This window comes from Macaca fascicularis, chromosome 5, assembly GCF_037993035.2.
Source record: "Macaca fascicularis isolate 582-1 chromosome 5, T2T-MFA8v1.1".
Classification (NCBI taxonomy): domain Eukaryota; kingdom Metazoa; phylum Chordata; class Mammalia; order Primates; family Cercopithecidae; genus Macaca; species Macaca fascicularis.
This window is the reverse complement of record NC_088379.1, coordinates 125,935,575-125,962,508: the sequence shown is the minus strand read 5'-3', so window position 1 is coordinate 125,962,508 and position 26,934 is coordinate 125,935,575. Positions and strand designations below refer to the sequence as shown.

Below are 26,934 nucleotides of genomic sequence, written 5' to 3'. Positions count from 1 at the left end.
GGAGCTGGCCAAATAAATAACTGCTAGGCTAAGTAAGTGTTACTTTGATTATTCAGTTAAAATTCCAGCTTAAGTAATGTGGTACATGAAAATAGCCATGGTCAGAAATATGGGTATTTTAGGAGGAAACTATTTGCTACTCGTAAAGGTCACTTGTGTTTCAGAAACAAAGTCTTCTGTTTATTCAAGGCCGTAAAAATATAGCTGAACTTACCTCATGCTCTCTTACTTGTTAAGATTATGATTCTGAACTCTGGCTGATTGAACTTACCTTGTCTCAGAGTTGGCACTGGAGTTATTTTTCAGCAAGTTAATCTTTATCCTTCTAATGAGAAAAAGTTATTTTTTATTTATAATAAAAAATATAATATGTGCTGTTTCTCAGATAAGATTTTTCTGGATAGGTTTTGATAACACAACTATTTAGAGTTTTAAAAGAGAATGTCCTATAAGAGTTTATTTTGTTTTTAAGGATTCCTCTGGATTTGACTGCTCTCCCATGGCCCACACTGTAAATTTTTGTCAGTATTTTACTAAAGTTATATAAAACCTAGTACATCCTAGTTCCTATAGCAATGGAGAATAAAGGTGGTTTTTATTTTTCTAAAATTTTGCATGCATTCCTTTATGTCCTGGGAATTCCTGAGATTTGTAGTAAATAGAATCCTTATATTTTTTCATCAAATGTATCTCTGGTAAATAAAGCTTGTAAAATTTTAATTTCACCCTGGAATATATCCAAAGTGGGATTCATTTCATGGTCTGAAGTGCTTTCAACTTTTTTACTTTGTAAAATCTTTATACTTTTAGACCTTGTTTCTCTTTAATTGTTTGGTTATACAGTTGGTTCTGTTATAATGCAATTTATGTTCTTAAAAATCACTGTACTATGCCAAATCAAACAATAAAAATCACAAGTCTTATGGGAAAAATGGGGTTAGGGACATAATACACAAAATCTTTCTAGTTGACACACAAAATAAAAGATAGGCATCTAATAAAAATGATAGCACAGTTTTACCTGAGTTAAATGATTAAGAATGATAAATAGTACAATAAATATTTCAGTTTACTTTAAAAAAGACCTAAAGTTTACTTGTGGAAGTCTCCAGCAAGAAGAGCTGCAGGTTGTGATTCTTTTGCAGTGGTGGAAGGAGGGTAATCTGAGAACAGATGGAAGGGTCATAACTCCTGATGTGGATGTGTGTGTCTCATAATACATGTGGTGAACCAAGGAAGGTGGTAGATATTTGAGGTGTGAGTGTTTTGTGCATTTCTCTGTGGCTCATGTGTATTTCTGTGTGGCTTAGCTGGATGCAGTTTTCTTCATTCACCTAGTGTTTCTGGGAGATGAAATTGTGCATGAGAAAAATCAGAATTTTTACTGTGCTCAGATTGTTCCCTAATATATCAATAGCATTGGAGCCAATTGTCATTTTACAAACAAGCATTCTAGCAGAACGAACTCTATACACTTTTGAAATATGATTATTTTATAGCTTTATAAAATAGTGTTTAGAGACAACTTGGCTTCAATTACTTACCCACTTGAACATGGCACCTATCCTGTAAGCAGCTATTCTCTGTGAAAAAGAAATTTTTGGAAGCAGTTTCTTACTTAAGGAATAGCTATCAAAATGCCCACTCATTTGTATCTTGCCCCTTGTTTACTACTCTACTACTTTTTTTGTGAAATCTGTCACTAACTGCACTGCTTTCTTTCACATCATGCTTTCCCCATGCCCTTGGGTTAATCATATTCTCATAGTTTCCTCAGAAATCTAGCTTTGGCTTGTTTTTTCTAAATGACCTGGTCCCCAGAGACCAGAGTCAGCTTTCCTAACTGCTCTGCCTCCAGGGCATAAATGAACTGATGGTTTTAGGGTTGTCCCTGTGAAGTATTTCAAGTGCCATGACCGTCTGACGCTGGTTTGAAGATAAACTCCTCTCCTGTACACTAATTCAACAGCTGGTGCAGACAGAGGCTGCTGTCTCCTTGGCAGTCTCAGAGTCATCCTCAGCGCAGTGCTCCAGGCAGACACCGCTGATCAGTTGGAATTGGCACTCAAGTTGAAATTGTTTTCCTGTCTTTGTTTTAATCTGTATTTGTGTGGTCTACGCCCTGGCTTCTAGGGTGGCCTGAGTCAGGGCCCTGGGCTGGCTAACAAATAGATGGAAACGATTAGCCACATGCTTTAGGTCCCCAAATCTGGCCAGGAAACTTTCTTTAAATATTCTAGCCAGTTCATGAGGGAGGGCCAGGCCAGGCCCTCTTGACATCACCACAGGTGGGGGACACTGTCCATCCACCGCGCATCAGAAAAGTGAGCTTGTTCTTAGCTCAGTGTTGTGATCTGCTGCTGAGAGCCAGGCCAGGTGATTATGCACCTGGCACACAGACCATCCTTAGAACAGGAGCCTCCCATCACTTCTTCCCTACAAGGTGCTACAATTGCTTCCTGAGCAGTGGCTGTAGTCCCAGGCCATAGGACACACATATACTTCCCATCAGGGCCAGAAGCTCAGATGCTTCAGAGACATAGACAAAACCTGCAACCTGGGGCCAGTTTCCTCAGTATACCCACAGGATCAGTACTGGGCAGGAAAAAGAAACTCAACTTCTTCTTCCCCCTCTTTGGCTAGATTTTTTTCACAATAGTGTTAAAAAATAAAGCTAATAATAAGCAATCTTGTCCTAATCTTGATTTCAGTGTCAGTATTTATGTGTTTCACCACAAAGCATATTGGCTTTGATTTAAATTGGCTATTATTTGCATTTTAAAATGATTTTTTTTTTTCCTTAGTGAACTAAGAGTTTTTATCAGGAATCTTGTGAAAATCGAAACCAATCACATGGAGTTAAGCTGGATGTTTCATTTGCTTTAATCTTCTCTTGTGATTCTGAAGCAGAAATCTATTTTAAATTCTACATATTTCACTTTAATCTCTATTTTATCTAATAAAGACAGAAAGCAAAGAAAACATTTCACCTCCACTGCTTTCTACTGCCACTTTGCATGCTTTGTTAATGTGTGATTAAAGTCATTATTATTAACTTTACATATTCATCTTCTACTTCAATAATAGAAGCTGTTGGACTTTGGAGTTCCTGATTTTGATTACTTGGACAATTGACTGTGAAATCTTCATTAATGATAGGAAGAATAAGTTCTAGTGTTCTGTAGCACTATAGGGGGACTATAATAAACAACAGTGTATTGTATGCTTTCAAATAGCTAGAAGGGCGCATTTTGAATATTCTAAACACAAATATCAGATACATATTTGAGGTGATGTATATGCTAATTACCCTGATTTGATCATTGTAGATTAATGTATGTGTATGAAAATAGCACACTATACCCCATAAATACATACAATTATGTGTCAATTAAATTAAAAAACTAGATAAACATTTAATAAAGTGTACATATTAGCCCAAAATGCATGAGGAGCTAATAAAAAAACCCCACTTATTTATTTTTATTTTTTTTATACTTTATGTTCTAGGGTACATGTGCACAATGTGCAGGTTTGTTACATATGTATACATGTGCCATGTTGGTGTGCTGCACCCATTAACTCATCATTTACATTAGGTATATCTCCTAATGCTATCCCTTCCCCCTCCCCACACCCTACAATAGGCCCTAGTGTGTGATGTTCCCCTTCCTGTGTCCAAGTGATCTCATTATTCAATTCCCTGTTCTTGTAATAGTTTGCTGAGAATGATGGTTTCCAGCTGCATCCATGTCCCTACAAAGGACATGAACTCATCCTTTTTATGGCTACATAGTATTACATGGTGTATATGTGCCACATTTTTTTCATCCAGTCTGTCATTGATGGACATTTGGGTTGATTCCAAGTCTTTGCTATTGTGAATAGTGCCACAATAAACATATGTGTGCATGTGTCTTTATAGCAGCACGATTTATAATCCTTTGGGTATATACCCAGTAATGAGATGGCTGGGTCATATGGTACTTCTAGTTCTAGATCCTTGAGGAATCACCATACTGTTTTCCATAATGGTTGAACTAGTTTACACTCCCACCAACAGTGTAAAAGTGTTCCTATTTCTCCACATCCTCTCCAGCACCTGTTGTTTCCTGACTTTTTAATGATCGCCATTCTAACTGATGTGAGATGGTATCTCATTGTGGTTTTGATTTGCATTTCTCTGATGGCCAGTGATGATGAGCATTTTTTCATGTGTCTGTTGACTGCATAAATGTCTTCTTTTGAGAGGTGTCTGTTCATATCCTTTGCCCACTTTTTGATGGGGTTGTTTGTTTTTTTCTTGTAAATTTGTTTGAGTTCTTTGTAGGTTCTGGATATTAGCCCTTTGTCAGATGAGTAGATTGCAAAAATTTTCTCCCATTCTGTAGGTTGCCTGTTCACTTTGATGGTAGTTTCTTTTGCTGTGCAGAAGCTCTTTAGTTTAATTAGATCCCATTTGTCAATTTTGGCTTTTGTTGCCATTGATTTTGGTGTTTTAGACATGAAGTCCTTGCCCATGCCTGTGTCCTGAATGGTATTGCCTATGTTTTCTTCTAGGGTTTTTATGGTTTTAGGTCTAACATTTAAGTCTCTAATCCATCTTGAATTAATTTTTGTATAAGATGTAAGGAAGGGATCCAGTTTCAGCTTTCTACTTATGGCTAGCCAGTTTTTCCAGCACCATTTATTAAATAGGGAATCCTTTCCCCATTTCTTGTTTTTGTCAGGTTTTTCAAAGATCAGATGGTTGTAGATGTGTGGTATTATTTCTGAGGGCTCTGTTCTGTTCCATTAAAACCACCTATTTAATAGTTTCTATGTACTATCCCAGAAAAATTATATACTTGGGTGCTGAAAAAATAAGTACCTGTTCTTGCAGAAACTGTCTATTATTTTTTGAGAAATCATGGCAAATAAAGGCAAATGAATCCCCTAATGGAGAAAAAGTAGATTTTGGAAATTATGAAGTCCTTCAGTTACAAACTTTTGGAATGAAGTAACCGACATATTGTTGGAGAGTATTCAGAACAGTGGCAAATCTAGAAATCTGTAGGATGTTTTTAATGGTCATGTGAACCCAGGAGAGTCCAATAGACATAATGAATTTTGATTTGAGTGAAATGTTTCGACAATGACTATTGTAATGTTTTGTGGGCGATGAAGAAATGTGGATTGGGTGATAGTAAACTTCGAAGTATTGATGGATAGTTGACCACTTAGAGCTGGAGTGTTGAATTTTAATTGAAAAGCAGGCTCTGTCTGGGCTCTTCCTGTTCCATTATTTCTATCAAAGACTCATGAAAATTGAGCACATACTTGAGCCCACTGTCTGTACAATTAGGGTGAAGGTAGGGGATACTGTTTTTTCTCTTCTTAAAAATTGTGGGCTGGGCGTGGTGGCTCACGCCTGTAATGCCAGCACTTTGGGAGGCTGAGATGGATAGATGACTTCAGGTCAGGAGTTCAAGACCAGCTTGGCCAACATGGTGAAACCCTGTCTCTACCAAAAAAATGCAAAAATTAGCCAAGTGTGGTGTGACGTCTGTAGTCCTAGCTACTTGGGAGGCTGAGTCATGAGAATTGCTTGAACCTGTGATACAGAGGTTGCAGCAAGCAGAGATTGCACCGCTGTACTCCAGCCTGGGTGATAGAGTAAGACTCTGTCTTAAAAAAATAAAAATAAAAAATATGGTAGAAACACACAACATAAAATTTACCATCTTAACTGTACACTTACCACATTAAGTGTACACTTCAGTAGGGTTAAGTATATTTACATTGTTATGAAGCATATCTCCAGAACTTTTCTATCTTGCAAATCTGAAACTCTATATCCTTTAAACATCTTACCTCCCCACTACCCCCTGCCCCTGGTAATCACCATTCTACTTTCAAATTCCAGGAATTTGACTACTTTAGTTATTTATTTTTTTAGAGATAGGGTCTCACTGTGTTACCCAGGATGGAGTACAGTGGTGTGATCATAGTTCACTGCAGCCTTAAATTCCTGTGCTCAAGCCATCCTCCCAGCTCAGTCTCCCAAGTAGCTAGGACTACAAGTGTGCACCACCATCACTGGCTAACTTTTTGTCTGTTATTTTTTTGTAGAGATTAGGGTCTTGATATGTTGCCCCGACTGGTCTCAATTTCTTGGCCTCAAGTCATCCTTGTGCCTCGGCCTCCAAGGATTTGGTGACTTTAGTTGCCTCATATAAGTGTAATCATACAGTATTTATCCTTTTTTATGACTGGCTTATTCCATTTAGCATAATGTTTTAAAGATTCTTCTGTGCTGTAGTGTGCAATAGGATTTCCTTCCTTTTTAAGGCTGAATAATAATCCTTCGAGTGTATACACCACCTGTTGTTCATTCATGTGTACAGGGAGCAGGAGCTCCCTGTTCCCACATGGAGAGGGAGGAATTAATGTCCATTCATTCCTCAGTGGAAATTTGAGTTGCTTCTTCCTCTTGGTTATTGTGAATATGGGTCTGCAAATGTCTCTGTGAGATCCCACTTTGAATTATTTTGGATTTATACCCAGAATTGGAATTGCTGGATCATACTTGTGTACTGTTTTATTTTTTGTTTTGTTTTGTTTTGTTTTTGAGACAAAGTCTTGCTCTGTCACCCAGGCTGGAGTGCAATGGCATGTTCTCAGCTCACTGCAACCTCCGCCTCCTGGGTTCAAGCGATTCTCCTTCCTCAGCCTCCTGAGTAGCTGGAATTACAGGCATGTGCGACCACACCCAGCTAATTTTGTATTTTTAGTAGGGACATGGTTTCACCATGTTGGTTAGGCTGGTCGACCTCATGATCTGCCCACCTCGGCCTCCCAAAGTGCTGGGATTACAGGCGTGAGCCACCACGCTTGGCTCTGTACTGTTTCAGCAGCAGTTGCACTTATTTACAATCCCATCAACACAACACAAAGGTTCCAACTTCTCCATATTCTCACCAACTCTTACTTTCTTTTTTTTTTTTTTTTAAATAGTAGCTACCCTAATGTATTTGAGGGATAGATAATATTTTAAGATACTTAGCATTCAAAAAACTTTCAGTAACTAGAGTGATGGATTAAATGCATATATGATGAAATTCAGTGTAGATCAGTGTAATTTTTTAAGTTTGCAATGGAGGATACTAGACTTAATATTGACCCATATGCAAATGTCTTACTTGATTTATATGGACATTTTGGTTAACAATATTATTTGGCAGCAAAAACAAAAACTCAGAATGCAATAAAAGAAGTAGAGAGTGGTCAGATTAGAGGAGAGAATAGTGCTATGGTACTGTGCACTGGTCAGACCATATCAGGAGGGTCGTGTCAACATCTGCCTGTTAGACACAGACCTGGAAGTTGATAAACATGTGACGTACTACAGGGAGCCATAGCCAGAAAGGGTCTGGAAGCTGTGACCTGTCAGTCAGTGAGGGAACTGGGGCCCAACCCGAGGAAGAACAGAAGCAGATAGTTGCCTTCATATGATTTAAAGTGGTGTCATGTGGAAGATGGTGAAGGCTTAGCTTTCCTGTTCGATGACAGAACAACAACAACAACAACAACAAAACATTATGTGGAACTAGAGAGAAGTGTGTTTCTAATCAACATGAGGAAAATCTTTCTGGCAGGCAGAAGGGTACAACTGTGAAACCTGCTGATTCACAGTGTAGAGAGTTCCCTGTTCCCACATGGAGAGGGAGGTGTTCAAGGAAAGGCTGGATGATGGTGGGGGCATGGCTGTAAAGGATAGTCCTCTACTGGAGGGGAAATCTGGCAAGATGAATCTATACACGACCCATTCTGTGACACCTTCTTCTGTGCACAAGAGAGTAGGAGAAGATAGACAAAACATAGTTCCAGAGGCAAAACCCCTAATATATAGTAGGTGGTCATTCTTGCCTGCCCAGGCTCAACCCTACCTAGACTCTGAATAAATCTCCTTCTTAGGAAGAATCTGAAACTCTGTCCTGACTGCCGAGAATCCACTCAGGGATGATGCTGAGCTACTCTCTGCTCCACACTGCCACCAAATGTCACATGGAGCCCAAGATCTGACCCACTGCGGACCTCTCTGATCCTTGTTCTTCAGAATCTCCTGCCTCACACTTGACTCTTTATAGCTTCACGTTTAATTCACACCCACACATGTGCCTTTCCTCTTGCTTGTCCCTTTACTTGAACTGTCAGCTCTTTTCTCATCCGTACTCACTCATTGTTTTTCCTGGGCTGGCTTAGGAGCCTCTCCCTGCTATTCTCTGAATACCCGAGGAAGGTCAGGCAGGTGAGGTTTTTCCCCCACCTCCCACTAGGTGGCTGTTCCCCCACCTCCCACTAGACTGTGAGCTCTTTCCAAGCAGGTCCTAGATGTTGATCTTTGATTTGTTGGTGCAAACGATATTTATCAAATGGAAGAAAATGGGGCAGAGTTCTTTTGTTTGTGTGTCCTAGTGCCTAGTACAGTGCTTAACATGTAGTTGCTTAATGATTTTTGGAGTAATAGAAGACTTAAATATTTCTTAAGTGTTTCTTTCAGTTGAGATCATAAAATAGTCATAGGGCTCTCAGAAACCTTAATGTGGTTGGGATGTGCCTGGTGAATCAGACTTTGAGACCAGCAGGCCTCTACTTTCCTCCTCTTTCCTCCCTCTCCCTGTGCTCTTCCTCCTCCATCTTCCCTTGCTTTCTTCTTTTCCCTCCTCCTCCTTTCACTTGCTGTTCCGCCTCCCTTCTTCTCCTAGTCCTCCTCTCTGCTTCTTCCCTCCATGTCCTCCTCTCCTCTTCTTCCTCTCTCCTTTACTTCCTCCTTTTTTTTTTCTTTTTACTTTTGTGAACTGTGCAGTCTCCTTACACAGTGCTCTCATGTAGACTTTGGCAGGCTTTAAAAATTCTGCAGTTCATGCATGGGTTAATTGAGGCTGAGTATTTCACAAGATCTCAGATGCATAAATGCTAACAGAGATTCCAGACCTCTGTGTGTTGATGTGAGTTTTTTTTTCGACATGGCAAAGGAGGATCAAAGACACCTTGTTCAATTTCTACACATTTGCCTTTTTATTTACTTGTCTTTCTAGTTTTTCTGTATCTGTGCCAGTCTCCTGATGCCAACCATCTGTTGATTCTTTAATATTATAGCAACACAGGCTCTGTTTGTATTCAGGGTAGTTTACATTCTTATGTTTGCCAAGACCTTTTGTTGTTTTTATGTACCAAATTAAATGTGAGAACAACAGGCAGGCTATGAGTGTCTTTATGAGCAGCTTGATTTATTTGTATCAGATTATATAAGCTGTCAGGAGGTTACCTTTTGGTCTGTTTTAGCAACCAATTGTAGGTCTAATTTATGTTTAACATAAAAAAGTGAATTCAATGAAATTTTTAAAAGTTAGGTATGGTATTTTCTTTCTTTCTTTTTTTTTTTTTTTTTTTTTTGTTCGGACGGAGTCTCACTCTGTCATCCAGGCTGGAGTGCAGTGGCGCGATCTCGGCTCACTGCAAGCTCCGCCTTCTGGGTTCACACCATTCTCCTGCCTCAGCCTCCTGAGTAGCTGGGACTACTGGCACCGGCCACCATGCCTGGCTAATTTTCTTTTGTATTTTTAGTAGAGACGGGGTTTCACCGTGTTAGTCAGGATGGCCTCGATCTCCTGACCTCGTGATCCGCCCGCCTTGGCCTCCCAAAGTGCTGGGATTACGGGTGTGAGCCACTGCGCCCGTCCTAGGTATGGTATTTTCTACAAGTGAAAACCACTTGAATGAATGTAACTACATTGAACAATGGAGGCTCTCCAAACACCGCTGAAAAAGTATGCATAATATTCTACCTGAGAAGTTTTGTTTTCTTTTTATATAAAGAAGATTAATGTTCATGGACTTGAATAAAGTCCATTTAATGATTTGGCCTATAATTTCCTTACCTTATGATAAATGATTACTCAGAAGTACTTTGAAGAATTTTTTGTGCAGCTTAGATGATTAATGTTTTGATGTGTATATTTGCTACATTTTAACTTCTGATTTAACAATCATGTTTTTTAAAAAAAATCTGTCAGGCCATAGAGATCGATGGAAGCATATATATATATATATATTCTTTTGTCTGCATTTAAGGTAGTAATTTTGTGTTTTATAAATCTCAGGCATTTCAAATCCTAAAGGAGGGCCATGTTGATATATTGCCCAGGACTTGCAAGTTGTTTCCAATTTGCATATTAATAAGTAAATTGCAGGTGACATGGAAAAGAATATAATATTTATAAGTATGGAAGAGACTGTAAATGCCTTATTTTTATCTATGGGCTTCATTTATAGGTCAAAGAGAGTGTAGAATTAGTTCTCCAGAAACGAAATCTGTTTTCTTAGGAGCGTCCTGAACAGCAGTGTCAGGACATTTAATCATCTAATACTCCTTTGTGTTACCTACTATCCATGCCACCTTTTACAGACAGAACACATAAGCTTTGGTCCCAAATAAATTAACAGATTTTTCTTTAACTCTTGGCATTGCACTTTTCCTTGTTACCATTGCAAGAGGACCTGTCATCATTCTACTAAGCTTATATCTACTGAGTTATATCCTGTCATCATTCTACTAAGTTATATCCTCCCTGGAGGAAAAGGACTTTAAAGTCGTATCTAATCACTCCTTCTAACCTCTAGGTTCATAGGTCCTTAATCTAGAAATCTGAAATCCAAAAGGCTCTGAAAACCACATTTAGAAAAAAATAACTCATTTAGAAGCAAATCCTGACTTGTAATTATGTGAAGCTGTTTGTAGCTTTTTGTTTTTATCCTACCTGGCTAGCATTACTATTTATACATTTCATTGCAGGAATGTGAATGTGCTTGATTATTGAATGGTGTCCCAAACCCTGCGGAAAATGTTATATAAACACAGTATATATACCATGTTTTCTTTTACAATAAATTTTTTAAAAATCAGCTATCCAAAACCTCTGATTAAGGAATTCTGATGCTATGTAGGAACATTTCCACTTCTTGTTTATGTAAAAATCCCAAGAGCTATAGATATTTCCATAGGAGAGAACCATTAGAGGAAAGTATAATAGGGTTACAATGTGAGAATAAAGCAGTAGATGTTAGAGTCAGTAAGAAACTGTTAACGAAAGTAAAATATTATGCATATTCATGATACAGAACAGGATAATACCCATATTTAAAATCCGTCTTGAAGGAGTTCATTGGCAGCAGCCCAATGTTGTTCCCATTTCACTCAGTGAACGCATTTGGAAGGTGAAGTTGGGTCCAGTTTGCTTGTCATTAGAGTTTAATATTAGGGTTTTTGTATGTGCTCAGGCCAAGTTTTTCTCACTTTTGTGCTAACAGCTGCCAATGAAGTGAGATATCTCTGGACAAAGAAGGTGTCTTTGTCACTTTGTAATTTTAGATGGCTTATTTTAAAGGGTAGTTTGTTGCAAAATTAAAAACACTTCCTTGGGGAAAGCCCCGGATTTGTAAGCGTACTTTAAAAAACTCTAACTAAAGTTACATAATACCTTTTGAGCATCGGTTTTCCCAACTTCTTCTCTTTATTGTGTTCTACATCTGTATATTTAATGGTTTATTATGTCTTTATGAGGTGAAAAAAGCAATAGAAAAAATATTTATGGTCAATAGTTTCCTTATGTGTTAAATTATTGATACAAGTTTGATATCTCTATATACACTGGTGAAAGTGTACTCAGACCATTCAGTAATAAATGAAAAATATATATAATTTAAGTCTTAAGATTTGGAGAAAACCGACGAAATGGGAAATGTAGAAACATATGTTTTGGTTTTTTAAATTTTATTTTATAAGAGGAACTGATTTTCTCTATTTGTAACACAAGAGTTAGTATTAAAATTTATGAAGATTATTTAATATTCCCTGTACAACTTTTTTTTCTTTTTTAATCTCACAGTTGTGTGGGTGAGAAGTCCAGATAGGTTCTCTGCTTAAGGGTCTTACAAGGTCAGGTCAAGGTAGTGGCAGGGTTGGGTTCTTACTAGGAGGCTTTGAGGATCAATATGCTTCCAAGCTCATTCAGATTGCTGGCTGAATTGTAGGACTTAGGTTCTTATTGTATTGCTGGCCTTTGGCTAGAGACTGTTTTGAGTCCCTAGGTCTGCAAATGGCCCCTCTCAGGCCACCCCGTGAGCCCCTCAATCTCAGCAATATGTCAAATCCTTCTCACGCTTTAATATCTTTAACTTCTATACTTACCAGCCAGAGAAAATTCTCTGCTTTTAGAGAGCTCATGTGATTAGGTTGGGCTCCCTAAAGATAATCCCTATATAACATGATCATAGGAGTGATACCTCATCATATTCTCGGGTTCCTTTCATACTCAAATGGGAAGGCATTATACAAAGGTGTGAGTTATGGGGAGTCAGTCTTAGAATTCTGCTTACCAGTTGGCAAACTAGTGACCAAGGTAGTGAGTGTGTTAAGGTAGTATAACACGGTGGGCTCTGGAATCAGACTGTCTTGGTTCAGTCCCAGTATCAGCTGTGAAATCTTTGGGAAGTTACTCATTCTGTTTCTGCTTCAGTTCCCTCATCTGTTAAACATGGTGGTTAATATGTAGCACTTACCTCATAGAGTTGTTTTGAGGAGTAAATTATATAATAATATAAAGGTGTTTAACAAAGTGCCTGGCACATAATAAACACTCAATAACTATTAGCAGTTATACTATTATTATTTGTTTTTTAAAGCAGATTTCTTTTCTTTCATGCTTCGCTTTTCATAGAATAAACGAGTATAAAATGCAAAGCACATGTTTGTAAAAGTAACATGATGTTGACCCACATAGGAATCTTTCATCCTTATGGAATCTGACTTATGTGAGAATCTCTCAGATGAAAGTGTGAAGCACTGTTCCCCTGCTCCAGGCAGTGGATGTGCGTTCTTAGATGGCCAGGGCCAGGTGTGTGTGCAATGAAGTGTGCAGTGAAGTGGGAGGAGGTACAGTGATCTTAGCTGAGACAGACAAGTCAGCGTGTGAAGGGCCTCTTTTGTCATGCAAAGGAGTTTGGAGTTCTGGCAAGCAGCATTAGTATGAGGAGAAGGATGAACTGCAAAGAGTACTCGGCAATATTGTGAAAGATGCATTTGAAGATAGATTTTGAGTTGATATAGAAAAACAGTCAATTATAAAAATGCTATTGATATTCAAATAGTGGGTCATTGATTGTCATAACATGCCCCAAATCTAAAAGTTTTTCTTGACATCTTAACAAGAAAAGTTGAGGAAGCTCTGATGGGAGTGGGGGCTGAGTCAGGCTGGAGAAGTCCTGGTGGATAGTCTTGGTCAGGAAGAGACAGAGAATTAGAAGCAAGTCCAGGTTTGAGTGAGATTCAATTTCTAGAGTAGATGAGAATCCAGGAGATCAGTGTATGAGGACAGTGTAAGTGATGACCAGGAACCATAATTCACCATTCGGGTTACCCGTCTCAGAGGAGTGGAACTGTGGATATGTTGAGGACCAGGGAGTGCCAGCTGGCAAGGATCTGGGCTAGCAGTCATCTGACCTCGAGCAAATCCAACCGTGCATGACTATGACCCTGTCACCAAAATGTTGGGATTGAAGAAAGCGTTTGATGAGTAGAGTGACTCCACGGTGTGTAGAGCAGCTGGTGGTAACCCAGTCACTTAAAAGCTTGGTTGGGAATGAGATACCAGATTGTCCTACAGGAGAACAAATCACAAATGCAGTTTTAGGATTTTGTGATGCTAGAGTTGGAGCAGGATTGATATCAAGGCTGACTCAGCAATGGCAAGGACTGAATAATCTCAGTGTCTGTCTGTGTTCTTCTTAAACAGGCCATGTGTTTTTCTCAGAGTGAGGAGATTTGAGAGTGATTATTAAATGCCCTGAGTGGTGGAGTCCTTGGACCCAGACAGACCATTAAGCCCCATATCTCTGGAAAAGACAACATTCCTGAAGAATTCCTCCCCACTTGGAGTTTCCCAGATTCCTTTCTTGAAAGGTTCCCATGCAGCTCTCATTTTCAGTTCCTTTGGTCCAGGCACTTAATGCTGTAAGAAAATCACGTCAAGGGAAGAAGCCCTAGTTTTCTTTGTAGAAAACATCTGCTGCTGCAATATTTGTGTTCTAGATTTGGATGGCATTCCTTGCCAGATCTTTTGTTGCCAGAGCAGTTATTGATGTGAGACACAGCTGGGTCTGTAGCAGGGAGATATTGCTATGTCAGTGATCCTACCTTCTGGCAGCATGAGCCTTTTGGCAAAATTCTCAAAAATGACCTATAGCAAGAGAAGTGTGTACAACATGAGTGTACGGGCTCTTCTGAGTTGGTCCTTCTGTTCCCATTTGATTGTTAGGACATAAGAGCTTTAGTCAGGTTCTGAGTGAGGAAACAAAATCTTTTAGGAACAAGTAGAGATCAATTTCTTATTTTTATGAATAAAATTTTTACTTTTAGAGAATATTTTTTCTGAACGCTCCTTAACTTAAAGGATTTTCTGTAAATCACCCTTTCTGATACTGATCCACTGTAGGATGACACTGCTAGGAGATGGAGAGTTGGGAATCCTCTGCCAACCTATCTGATGGCTGGAAGTGTGGAAAGAGGATTTAGAAGGATTTTCTGTGTTCCTCTTTGATTGCATGTAACATCAATATTTCTTAATTTTGTGTTTTTATTCTTTTCTTTAGTTATGTTAAGTTTGCCTGTCCTGATTTCACCTGCCTTGGATTAAAATTGTCTAGAATATCGGTCTGTCTGATTTTTAATCTTTGATACTGTGCTTTTTAGGTATCAGATATTAACTTTATGTTCAAGGCCTGTAAATCAGTACTTCCTATCCTTACCCTTCTCTCCTTATCTCCTAAGATGTAAATTAAAAAATTAATACATTTATTGTCATAATGTATTTAGTTCTTTCACCTTTCACAGAACTTTCTCTCCACACACAATTCATCCTGCACATTAGGGTTGTTGGTCACCCATCATCTATTCCCCTTCATCTTTCGCAGTTGAGTCGAGATATTGGCAGAGTTTCCACCCTTCCTCCATGCAGCAGTGTATTATTACTGAGAAGCTAACGCCCTACAGGGGTGGCCCCAGATTAGCCTTAGCCGTTGAAATTTCTGTTAGCTGGAGGACAGAATATCCTAATTCATATAGTCACCATTTATTTCCCGTTATTGCTTTGATTTTGCTGCTCCAACCACAAAATTTGAGTCCTGTCATCCTGACTAACTGCATCTTCCTAGCCAGATTTACTTCTATCGTTCATTATGTCTCCTCCACACTAAATGATTAAGTTACTTTACCATTCTTTCATTGTTACAGTTTTCTCTACAGTGGATTAACCTGTTTGCAAAACTTAGAATCTGAAGCCAATTTATAAGGCAATAATTTCTTACAATTACTCCTGATTATTCTTCCTTATCTGATCACTAGATGGAGTTGGTTTGTTTTTGGCCATGAAAGGGAAAGGTCTTTATTATTTCAATTTATTTTCTTTCTTTGCTTTTTCTCATTTTATTAATGCTTTGGTTGAATTGGTATAGTTTAATTTCTGTAAGTTAAATATTTGTATGATAAAAGTTTGTTAATCTTGAAATGACCCTCCGCCTCTCCTGTTTGCAAATTTGTATCCCATTTTCAGCACATGGAACTAAGTTCACCTTGTATGTTGAAGGTTCCCAACACTGCCCCAACATTTGATTTTCTAGAAGGACTCACAGGACTCAGCCCATTGTTGTACTTGTGACTAAGGTTTCTTCTAGTACATAGTAGGTGTGTACAGCCCTATCATAAGGGAAAAGGCACAGGCAGAGTCTGGAAGAACCTGTGTGCAGTTTTCCTTATGCTCTCTCCCCCCCGTGAAGGATCACACAGACCAAATATATATATACATATATATATATATGTGTGTGTGTGTGTGTATATATAATTATTTATTTATTTTTTTAGACAGAGTCTTGCTCTGTCACCCAGGCTGGAGTGTAATGGCCTAATCTTGGCTCACTGCAGTCTCCACTTCCTGGGTTCAAGCAATTCTCATGCCTCAGCCTCCCAAGTAGCCAGTTTATAGGTGTGTTCTACTTATAAACAGCTAATTTTTGTAATTTTAGTAGAGACAGGGTTTTGCCATGTTGTGCAGGCTGGTCTCTAACTCCTGGGCTCAAGTGATTCACCCTCCTTGGCCTTCCAAAGTGCAGAGATTATAGGTGTGAGCTACCGCATTTGGCCAGAGCGTACTCTTTGCCCAAAAATAAAAACGCAGCCACACGTGTGTGATGTTTCTGTACAACGTTCAATGCCCAAGATTTTTATTAGAAACTCATAGGCACCTTCTCCCTAGGATATACCAAAATTCCAGACTTCCAGAAGGAAGACAGGTGTTCAACATAACCCGTATTGTTTACACACGTCGTCTAGGCACAGTAAAACACCCTGATATGTTAAGTATTGACAGGGAACACGCTAAGGGCCAAGTTCCCCCATGCCCACCAGAGGCCAAACTTGCAGGCAGGACTTTTTGGCAGTCTCAGGTCTGCTAGGTTTGTTCTAGAGGCATACCTCTCTATTGGAAGCTTTTCATAATGCACCTCTTCTCTGCTGTAACTCTTACTTTTCATCTTGGTCCATCCTCAGGACCTGGCTCTGTATGTTACTTTACACCCATCTGTACCAATTCATTTTGGAAATGAATGCAGTTCATATGTATGTCCCTTATGGTAATCAGTACCTTGCTTTGTGAGCTTTGTAAACATTGTGTTTTCTGCTTCCTCATACTGAAGGCATAAATTGAGTAAAGGAACTGTGTTCAAAAATGTCATCTGTGGCCTTTCATAGCACATTTGAAAATAACAAATAAAGAAATGTATAGTAAATGTTGTTCAGTAAATGTTTACTGACAAAGGATGTTACTTTTTAGAATTTTTCAGCACAGAACTATGATTGCTGGATGATTATGAGAATTACCTTAGTAACTGGGAAGTATTTGGTTGCCTTAAGTTCATTCTTATGCTAAGATCATTGATTGGTTTCTCTGTCAAGTTATGTACATTTTGAGGAGAATACTGTTAGATTTAAATGGTTTGGGTGGATTCAATTTTAATAGCTTTAGAAAACTATGCAGTTAGGAGAGGAATTTGGGTTAGAAGATCAAGATCAAAGGAAAAGTCGATGAAAAAAACTTTTTTCTCCCTGTGGACTACATGATGTTCTTTTCTTATTTAGAGTTTCTGTAACCTTTGCACAGAAGTTTTCAGATACAAAGCATCTTCTCCTTTTTTTTCTTTTCTTTTATTCTTTATTCTTTTTTTTTTGAGACGGAGTCTTGCTCTGTTGCCTAGGCTGGAGTGCAGTGGCACGATCTTGGCTCGCTGCTACTTTCGCCTCCCGGGTTCAAGTGATTCTCCTACTTCAGCCTCCTAAGTAGCTGGGACTACAGGCATGTTCCACCATGCCTGGCCAATTTTTATATTTTTAATAGAGACGGGGTTTCACCATGTTGGCCAAGCTGGTCTCAAACTCCTGACCTCAAGTGATCTGCCGCCTTGGCCTCCCAAAGTGCTGGGATTAGAGGTGTGAGCCACCACGCCCAGCCCAAAGCATCTTTTTATAAAAACACCATCAAGACTGTGATCTCTGGATCTTGGATATTGCCATTGCTTTATATGTGACCACCAACTCTTTAAAATAATTTCATGTTTTATGATTAGAATTTTGCTACCAAAATAGCTTATTATTATTTAATACATTTTGTAAACTCTTTTAATATGCTATAGGGAAAATTCTCCAAAAGATGACTACAGTCTGGTCATGATAACTCATGCCTGTAATCCCAGCACTTTGGGAGGCTGAGGCTGGCAAATCACTTGAGGTCAGGAGTTCAAGACTATTCTGGCCAAAATGGCGAAACCCCATCTTTGCTAAAAATACAAAAATTAGCCAGGTGAAGTGGTCACATCTGTAATCCCAGCTACTCAGGAGGCTGAGGCTGGAGAATTGCTTGAATCCAGGAGGCAGATATTGCACTGAGCCGAGGTTATGCGTCTGCACTCCAGCCTGGGCCACAGAGCGAGATTCCATGTGAACAACAACAACAAAAACATAACTGATGACTATAAGGCTAGAAGTCTATGCAGGTCTGAAATCTATATTAAAAATTGGGCAACACTAAGGCTTCATAAAACTTTAACAGGATTTAAAGTGTTATGAGTCATTGCTGAGGGATCTGATGGATACTGCCAAACTGTCAGAAGACATGGTGGCCTTATTATGGTTTTCTAATACCTTGGTGAAATAACACTTTTTGCTTATGGAAGTCATTTGCTTTACAATATTGACAAAATAAAAAGTAAACAAATAAGCCACTAAGTAGCTAAGAGAAATGCTGTAACATTCGTGCATAAAACCCTGCATGTTTTACAGAAAACCCCTAAAACAATGGGTACAATAAGCTAATGTCAGTTAAACTCAACTTTATTCTTTTTTTTTTTTTTCCCAAGAAGGGAGAAAGTGGTCACTGTTGTATTCTTCATGTGATAAAAAAGCTTCTGTCCAAAAATGCCATTGAAATCTGAGGAGCTGAACAAGTTCATAAAACTATAGAAAAGGACAGTTTCTATGCTGTTAAGACACTTTCATAAATTTGCTGTGGAAAAGATGATGTGGTTTTCACTATGTCTTTCATTTTATGTCACGTATTTAGTTTTTTAAAAAAATTAGCCCAATTTAAAAAGTACTTTGAAAGGCAAAGACATGGAGTGCTTTAAAATATTTTACATTAAATCTCTCATAAAATATTTTTGAACATTTAAAGGAAATAAAGGCAATGAGAGTCAAAGAAAGGACACATTGTGTGAGCTTTTAGTTAATAAAATATTTATTAAGACTGTATCAAATGACAGGCTTCCTTCTTTGAGTGGTCAGCTGTCCAGGTATAGGATTTGCTTATCTACAGAAACCTCACCAAGTTCTTCGGTTACACTTGTCTTTGTGTCTTTGACAGTATCATGAGACCTTCCTGTTTATAAAGGCAATCTCAGCTAAATGTCAGGTGTGGCAACCAAAAATTGCTTTTGTGATTTTTAAGCTGCTTCAATAGAAAGAATGCCCAGGTCAGAGGTCATAATCGTCCTTTCCAGGCTGGATTCTGTCCCGTGTTAGGAGGGTTTTGACAAGTTTGTGTGCACCCATTAGGATAGCCAGGACAGTGACGGAACTGAAAACCATGTCCGATAAGGAAGGAGTTACTTGTTTTGTGGAAGAGAAACATGGAGAAGGAGGGATTCTCACCTTCAGAAATTTGAAGGGCTATACATGGAAGAGAAATTAAAACTCCTTGAGAGGGCAGAGCTGCAGTTACTGGCTGTGGGTCACAGAGCAAGGTGTTTCAGTTTGGCATAAGTAAGTGTGTCAGTACAGCTAAAATGACATCTGGGTTTGCTACTACCTTATAATATTCAATTAGAGGCTATTTGAATATGTATTTGGATTTGAAGAGTAGTGTTAAGATATCCTTCATGGGAGGCTGAGACGGGCGGATCACGACGTCAGGAGATCGAGACCATCCTGGCTAACACGGTGAAACCCCGTCTCTACTAAAAAAAAAACATACAAAAAACTAGCCGGGCGAGTTGGTGGGCGCCTGTAGTCCCAGCTACTCGGGAGGCTGAGGCAGGAGAATGGCATAAACCTGGGAGGCAGAGCTTGCATCCAGCCACTGCACTCCAGCCTGGGCGACAGAGCGAGACTCTGTCTCAAAAAAAAAAAAAAAAAAAAAAAAGATATCCTTTATGTTTGTTCCTTGAAAAAGTTAACATGACTGGGTGTGGTCACTCATGCCTGTAATCCCAGCACTTTGGGAGGTCAAGGCAGGAGGATTGCTTAAGCCCAAGAATTCGAGGCAAGCCTCGGCAATATAGGGAGACCCTGTCTTTATGAAAAATAAAATAAAATATTAGCTGGGCAAGGTGACATGCACCTGTAGTCCCAGTCGCAGCTATGTGGGAGGTTAACATAGGAGAACCATTTTTTGAGCCCGGGAGGTTGAGGCTGCAGTGAGTCATGATGGCGCCGTGCCACTGCCCTCTAGCCTGGGCAACAGAGATGCTGTTTGTAAAAAAAAAAAAAAAAGTTGACATGTTATATATGTCCCAGCTGTGTCATTGAAAGCAGAATGTTTATATTTAAGGTGTCTATAGCCACTGTGGGCCCAGTTTTCTCATTTTACTAATACCTTATGTTTGCAACAATAGACATTGATATAAAGAACTGTCAAGTATCTTATTTCATTTGATGCTCTCACAGGTTCTGTGAATGCGCAGGGCACAGACTGTTATCCCTATTTTAGAGGTCAAGTGATCATAGCTTAGTTCAGTCAGAGGAAACCACTCACCCAAAGTGATGTAGTCAGAGCCTTGGATGACATCTAGATTTTTGATTCCTAGTTCAGCATCTTTACCACTCCAGAATGGTTTTCTTCCACTTGAAATCTAAATATTTGTCACAAAAAGTGACTATTTTTCTCATCAGTCCTTTTATATTAACTTCGTATGTGTTATATGATGGATGTTAAAGAAACAGGGATCTGTAAAAGTCTGTATTTCCTTTCCATCTGCTTTCGCATATGAAGGCAGGGGAATCCATGGGTTAGGATTATCAGATAGCAACGAGCAGGTGGGAGGCAGAGGGAGGGAAGGTAGAAGGGAGTTATCAGTAGATAAGCTACAGTGATGTGTGTGTGCGTGTGTGTGTGTGTGCACGTGTGTTCATGAGCACACAAGCAAGTAGTAATTTCAGAGAGAATCCTTTGAACAATTGGCAGGGGAGATCCCATGCCCTTTTCTTGGAAACTATAAATCACTACCGTTTCCTAGCTATGATCGCTGCTGATTTCTGAAAGTGTGTCTCCCTTCGGTTTAAATCTGACAACAATGTGCCGTCAGAATTGATTACTTGAGCACACTTGCTTTTTTGTGCTCCTAAAGATATCCTGAAGTCTGGAAAATTAAACACTGAAGGCAAGTCATATGGCCTTACTTAGGTAAAAACAATTGCAGAAAGAATGTCTGTAATTTAAATACAAAAATGTGATGGCATTTTAAACTCTAAAGACATCCATACTCTAAATTTTAGTGCTTAAAACTACTTTCTTTGAAGAGCCTTGTTGAAAGACAGAAAGGTAAATATGTTTTATTTAATAAATAAATAAATACTGTAGCATAGCGTATTGTAATTTCTCATTAAGGATATTATTGCTGTCTTTTTTGGAACTGACTGTATTTGCTGCCATTAAATTTTACCATACGTTAAATCAAATTTTATCTATCAGTTACATTTTGCCACTTCTAGGGGGCAAATCTGGCTGACTGGCTTTGCTCTTGGAGCCTTGATGGAATGTACATAGTTAGTGAAAAATTCCTCAGGCATTTAAATTGTTGAAGGCAATAATAGAGTAAGCAACACTGTAGACTCTTCTTTGAAAATTAACCGTCCAAATAATAATTGAGCTTCTCTGTCTATAGTTGACCCAGTTTAACAAATAAAATATTTAAGTTTAGGGAAAGAAGATTTGTATCTCTCTCCCTACTCTCTGTTTCCACTTTCTTCTTTCATTTAAACATTAGGGTTTTCTCTAATCAATCTGAGATTTTTTGTGGTTTCCTCTGTCTTTTTCCGGGTGGGAAGACAAAATCAAGTATGACATATTCAATGCTGTGAACTTTTAGTCTGAAAAAGGGTACAGATACACGGTAGCAATGACCAGCACATTCTTTCTCTCAGATACTTGAAAAGTGATGGCAGTAGCATTTAACAGAGGCTAAACCCTGCCAAGTTCCCATAAGGGAATAATTTCATTAAATGTGAAGTGGCAAAGTCATAGAGATGTGAACAATTACATTGAAGCATGAAAGTTTTCATTTTCACATGAGAGTATCTTTCTCTTTCCTACTTTATTTTATTTTGAGAGATGGAGTCTTGCTCTGTCTTCCAGGCTGGAGTGCAGTGGCGCGATCTCAGCTCACAGCAACTTCTGCCCCCTGGGTTCAAGTGATTCTCCTGCCTCAGCTTCCCAAGTAGCTGGGACTATAGGCGTGTGCCACCACACCAGCTAATTTTTGTATTTTTTAGTAGAGATGGGGTTTCACTATATATTGGCCAGGCTGGTCTCAAACTCCTGACCTCAGGTGATCTGCCCGCCTCAGCCTCCCGAAGTGCTGGGATTGCAGGTGTGATACCTGACGTGTTTCCTACTTTAACTAACCTTTTTGTGTAACTATTGTGGGAAGCCTGTGCCAATCAAACAGGTTTTGGAACTGAGACGGTTTTTACTACATGGTGAGACTGTCGAGTTCATCATTGGCCCCAGGTATGCAGAAAATGATCGTAAGTCGGATAGTAACCAAACACACTTCATTTCCAAGAAAACTCAGGTAAAAGAAGATGATATTTGGAAGACTAAGTTTTGACAGTAACATAATATACTTTGGCAGCAAAAGTTAGTGAGATGCTGGAACATGGTACTAGGAGGAATTTTCTATCTTTTTTATTCCTTAGATTTAAAAAATGTTCAATTTATTACCTCAGGGTTCAGTATCAAATTAAAATAGATAAATGGAGACTTTAATAATAGCCAGTTGTCTGGAGTTGTTTTGATTTGGCGTCTCTGGGAAGAGGAAAGGTGGATTAGATTACTTTTGGATGTCTCTTTCAGATGATATGTCAGCAAGGCGAACGCTGTGGTTAGGGTAGTGAGATAAAAGGCGTGTGCACAGGTCATCTACCAGCTTGGTGGAGTGTTGAAGATTAGACTGGTGGAATGAGGAAATGGCCAGCCACTTGAAAGCTGGAGAAAACAGGTGGGCCCCAGAGAGCAAAGACTCTCTAAGAACTTAAAAGTTGTTTGGGTAAGCATATTTAGAATAAAATGGGCAGTGATTCTGTTAATGAACAAAGACAGTTATTTCAAATGTGAATATGTAGGTAATGTAGTCTATTGCTGGTTGTGATAGTGTTGTTCTGAGAATAAAGGTAAATCAGCACATAAATTTGTGTGTATTAAAAGTGATACATTTCAGAATAATTTTAGTATAAAATCAAATTATGTATTTCCTTTAAGATGGAATATTGCATGAGAAAGTGATAGCCAGGAAGGTACATATGTCTAATGGACTGAAAAGGAAAATAAATTGCTAATACTGAATAATTGAACATAGTTGGGGCCAAAGGGCCTGGGAAAAAGCTGAAGTACACAAAGGAAAAACAATGCCCCTGGTAAAAACTCAAATGTTCTTACTATAATAAGTCACAGAGAAATATTTCTTCTGTTTTGTATCTTTGAAGAAAGAATTCCAAATGTTATACACATCTGGTGTATATTGTGCTTACTACTGAGTGACAAATGTGTGATTAAGAAGGGCCATAAACTAATTTCTGTAAGTAGTGCTGTCCTCTCAAACTGAGATATGCCCTGGGCAAACCCATTTGTGTTTCACTACATAAAGTTAGTTGGGTTGTGTGGATTTCAGTATCAGCTATAGATTTTCAATTTCAATTCTTCTGAGGAAATTTTTCTTTCAAGTATCAGGTGGCATTGCCTTAATTTAGCTTTTTGTCAATATAAACAGTTTTGGTGCTATTGCTGTGAGGGTACCTGAAAGGAAGGACTTTATATCCAAAATATTTAAAATTATTTGTTTACTCTGCCAAAAAAATGTGAACTGACATGCCCATTGAGGCAGAATTGTAGAGTGTACATTCTCTTTACCATATCAGTGTTCTGGACATTTTTGGAATTTCCCAGTGGGCAGTGAGTGTTCTGAGCTAAAGGGTAAGTAGGGAGGCAGGACAATTATGAGGCACCTCCCAAAGCAGATCTTTTCAGTGAGAGTTTGTTATTTAGTAAGAAGTATTACAAATTCCCATACCTTCACATATAAGCATCTTAAGTATAAATATGAGGTATTTATAGTCCTAAATTGCTCTTTTAGAAATTATAATATGAAAAATTACATTCTTGCTTCCCAGTGATGGTCTGGCATTAATTATTGAGGATCCTTGGGCACGTAAGAAAACAGGAATTGTCTGAGAAACATGGCAGTAGGTCAGATAATAGGAACAGGCAAACTGTATTCTTTCCTGGGTATTTATATATTAGAATCTTGAAATATCAGTTTTTGCAGTGCATGTAACAGATGTATTTAAAGTGTTTTTTGGGTAAAAATAACTGTACCTACCCAAAGTAACTGTCTAGATGACTTCCTGGTCTGTTGGTCCCCACATGATCTGGTGTCTGCCAGTCTGTTAGATCTCAACGCCCACCACTTTCTCAGTTGCTCCTTCTGTTCCAGCCTCATAACATTTTTACTGTTCTTTGAAAGCACCTAATTCATTTCCAAACCCAAGGCCTTTCTCCTTGCCTTTCACTTGCTGTACCCTCTGCTTGGGAGCAGTCTTCCCCTAGCCCTCTACTGGTCTGTTTCCTCCCTTTAGAACTCTTAAGGTCCTCTCATCAAAGGGCTTTCCCTGATCGCCTCATCAAAAAGAGCCCTTCTCTTAGTACTCTATTTTCTCCTGCTCTGTTTTAGTTGTCATCGTAGTGCTCATCTTTACATGAAATTATATTCTATGTTTGTTTACTTTGAAGTGCTGTGTGGTCTGGGGCTTTGTCTTGTTCACTGAAAGATTCTTGATGCCTTCAGCCATTAATGACCTAATAATTATTTGTTGAATGAACAAATGATTGTCCAGATGTGTCATGAAAATACATACCTTATGGGACTGGTTGTCTTTTATTTTATAAAATAAAATTTTGGAAATCTAGAATTCTTATCAAGTCTGCCAAGGTGAATTTGTAACCTTCATGTTTGTGTTACTTGGTGTTGGAGATATGGAGTGCTCATCACTCACTCCTCTCCTTTCTTTTCTGGATTCCAATGGAATAGAAACATGAAATGAGAGTTGAATGGTGATTGGTATATAAGTTTTATAAAATGGGCAAGTCCCTAGCAACTGATAATGCAAGGGTTTTGGAGAAGCTAGATTTCAAGTAACTTGGATTCAAGAATGTCCAATGGGCTATCTGCTTTGGGAGTTACTCACCTCCTCTCTCCAGCTGAAGGTAGAGTAGGCCTGAACAGCGAGAGCGTACGGTCTGAGACAAAAACCAGAGAGCCCACCGTCCTTCTCAGCAATCCATTAGTGGGCCATGAAAGGATAAAATGGGACTGTTTCATTCATTCACTAGTAAAGAGCATGACATTTTGTCTTACTAGATATCAGATTCCCACTGGCTAGATGAGCAGGTTCTCCTTTTATGGAGATGATTCAATAAACAGGTCCAGAGGGGAATTGAAATGATTGCTTCAGTTCCAACCCCTGTCAATTGGGAAATTAGCAGTATGACCCTTCTCTTTGGAGAAAAGAGGGAAGTTGCAATAATAATTATTCTCTGAACAATTGTGATTGCAATACATATACTGGAATGTACCTACAAAACGGAATAATTTTGACCAGAAAACAGCTATCAACATAGGATGTTTCTGAGAGTCCACTGCAATTGTGAGTCATCTAGACATCTGCCAAATGAAATAGTAGGCTCTATTTGTACATGTGTTTAAGAGAAGAATGCATGTTATTCCAACTTCTATTTATCACCTATCAATGAAAAAGGTATATACTTATGAAAAAACGTAACCTTGATGTGTTTAAAGGCTAATATTCTGACTTCCATTGTAAACTCAGGAGCCTTTAATGTTTCAGGTTCGTGGGAGTAAGGGAGAAGTTTTGTACATTTTGGATGCTACCAACCCACGGCACTCCAACTGGCTTCGCTTCGTTCATGAGGCACCATCTCAGGAGCAGAAGAACTTGGCTGCCATTCAAGTGAGCTTATTTGCTTCTTATTTGTACTGTGCACGGTGAGGGGGGATGAATGAATATATAACTGTACTCCCTGTTTTAAATTTATTTCCCAATGACCTGCTTTAAATAACAGTAACTAACTCATAAAAGCAGAGAAATCTCATCTAGTCAGCATATGTCCCGAAAGGGCAAGCCTAGCTGTAAAATAACACCAGGGCACTTACTTTATGAGAATTCCTGAGGGAACGAATTACACAGTCTGATATTGTCCTTGGCAGATCTTGCTTTCAGGTACTTTTATTTCATTCAGTGAATATTTATTGATATTATTATTTGTTTGATAGTTTATTTTGTTCATAGTGCTATACCCTGTGTTAGTGTTTGGGAAAGGCTTTATGGAGAAGGTTTACTTTGGGATATTCCCCATGACTAGGTTTTGAGCTTGTTGGAGGTGGTGTGTTAGTCAGGGTTTCCCAGAGAAACAGGTGCGGTGGCTCACGTCAGGTTTTCCCAGAGAAACAGGTCCAGTGGCTCACGTCTGTGATCTCAGCATTTTGAGAGGCTAAGGTGGTAGGATCACTAGAGCCCAGGAGGTCAAAGCTGCAGTGAAGATACTATTCCACTCCAAACTGCGCAACAGAGCAAGACTATGGCTCCAAGAAAAAAGGATATATCCTTATATATCCTTTTTTTTAGTATAAAAAGATATATATACACACATACACACACACACATATGTATGTATATGGTTGTGTGTGTGTATATGTATTTGTATATGTGTGTATATGTGTATATATGTATATGTGTTTATATGTATGTATATATATGTATATATAAAATAGGGGATTAGCTCACATGATTATAGGAGCTGGTAAGTTTAAAATCTGCATTGCTGATGTTCCAGTTTAAGTCCAATGGCCAGAAGCTGCTGTAGAACCTGGAAGAGCTGATATCCCACTTGGAAACCCATCAGGCAAGAAGAGCCAGTGTTCCAGGTTGTAGGCTGTTAGGAGAATTCTCTCTTACTCTGGGGTAGGTCAGCCTTTTGTTCGATTCAGGACTTAGCATGA

General features: G+C 38.8%; 1 protein-coding gene across 12 annotated transcripts in view; it reads left to right on the top strand.

The window, feature by feature from the left end:
- PRDM5 (PR/SET domain 5) overlaps nucleotides 1-26,934 on the top strand; it is a 221,202-nt gene that overhangs the window by 47,410 nt on the left and 146,858 nt on the right. For all 12 annotated transcript variants that reach the window (XR_012435351.1, XR_001490964.3, XR_012435352.1 and 9 more), the window contains one exon: nucleotides 25,763-25,885. Coding sequence is in view for 9 of the 12 variants with exons in the window: in XM_015450783.4 (XP_015306269.1) it covers nucleotides 25,763-25,885 (123 nt within the window). In the remaining 3 variants the exon portion in view is untranslated. The remainder of the gene's footprint in view (nucleotides 1-25,762; nucleotides 25,886-26,934) is intronic.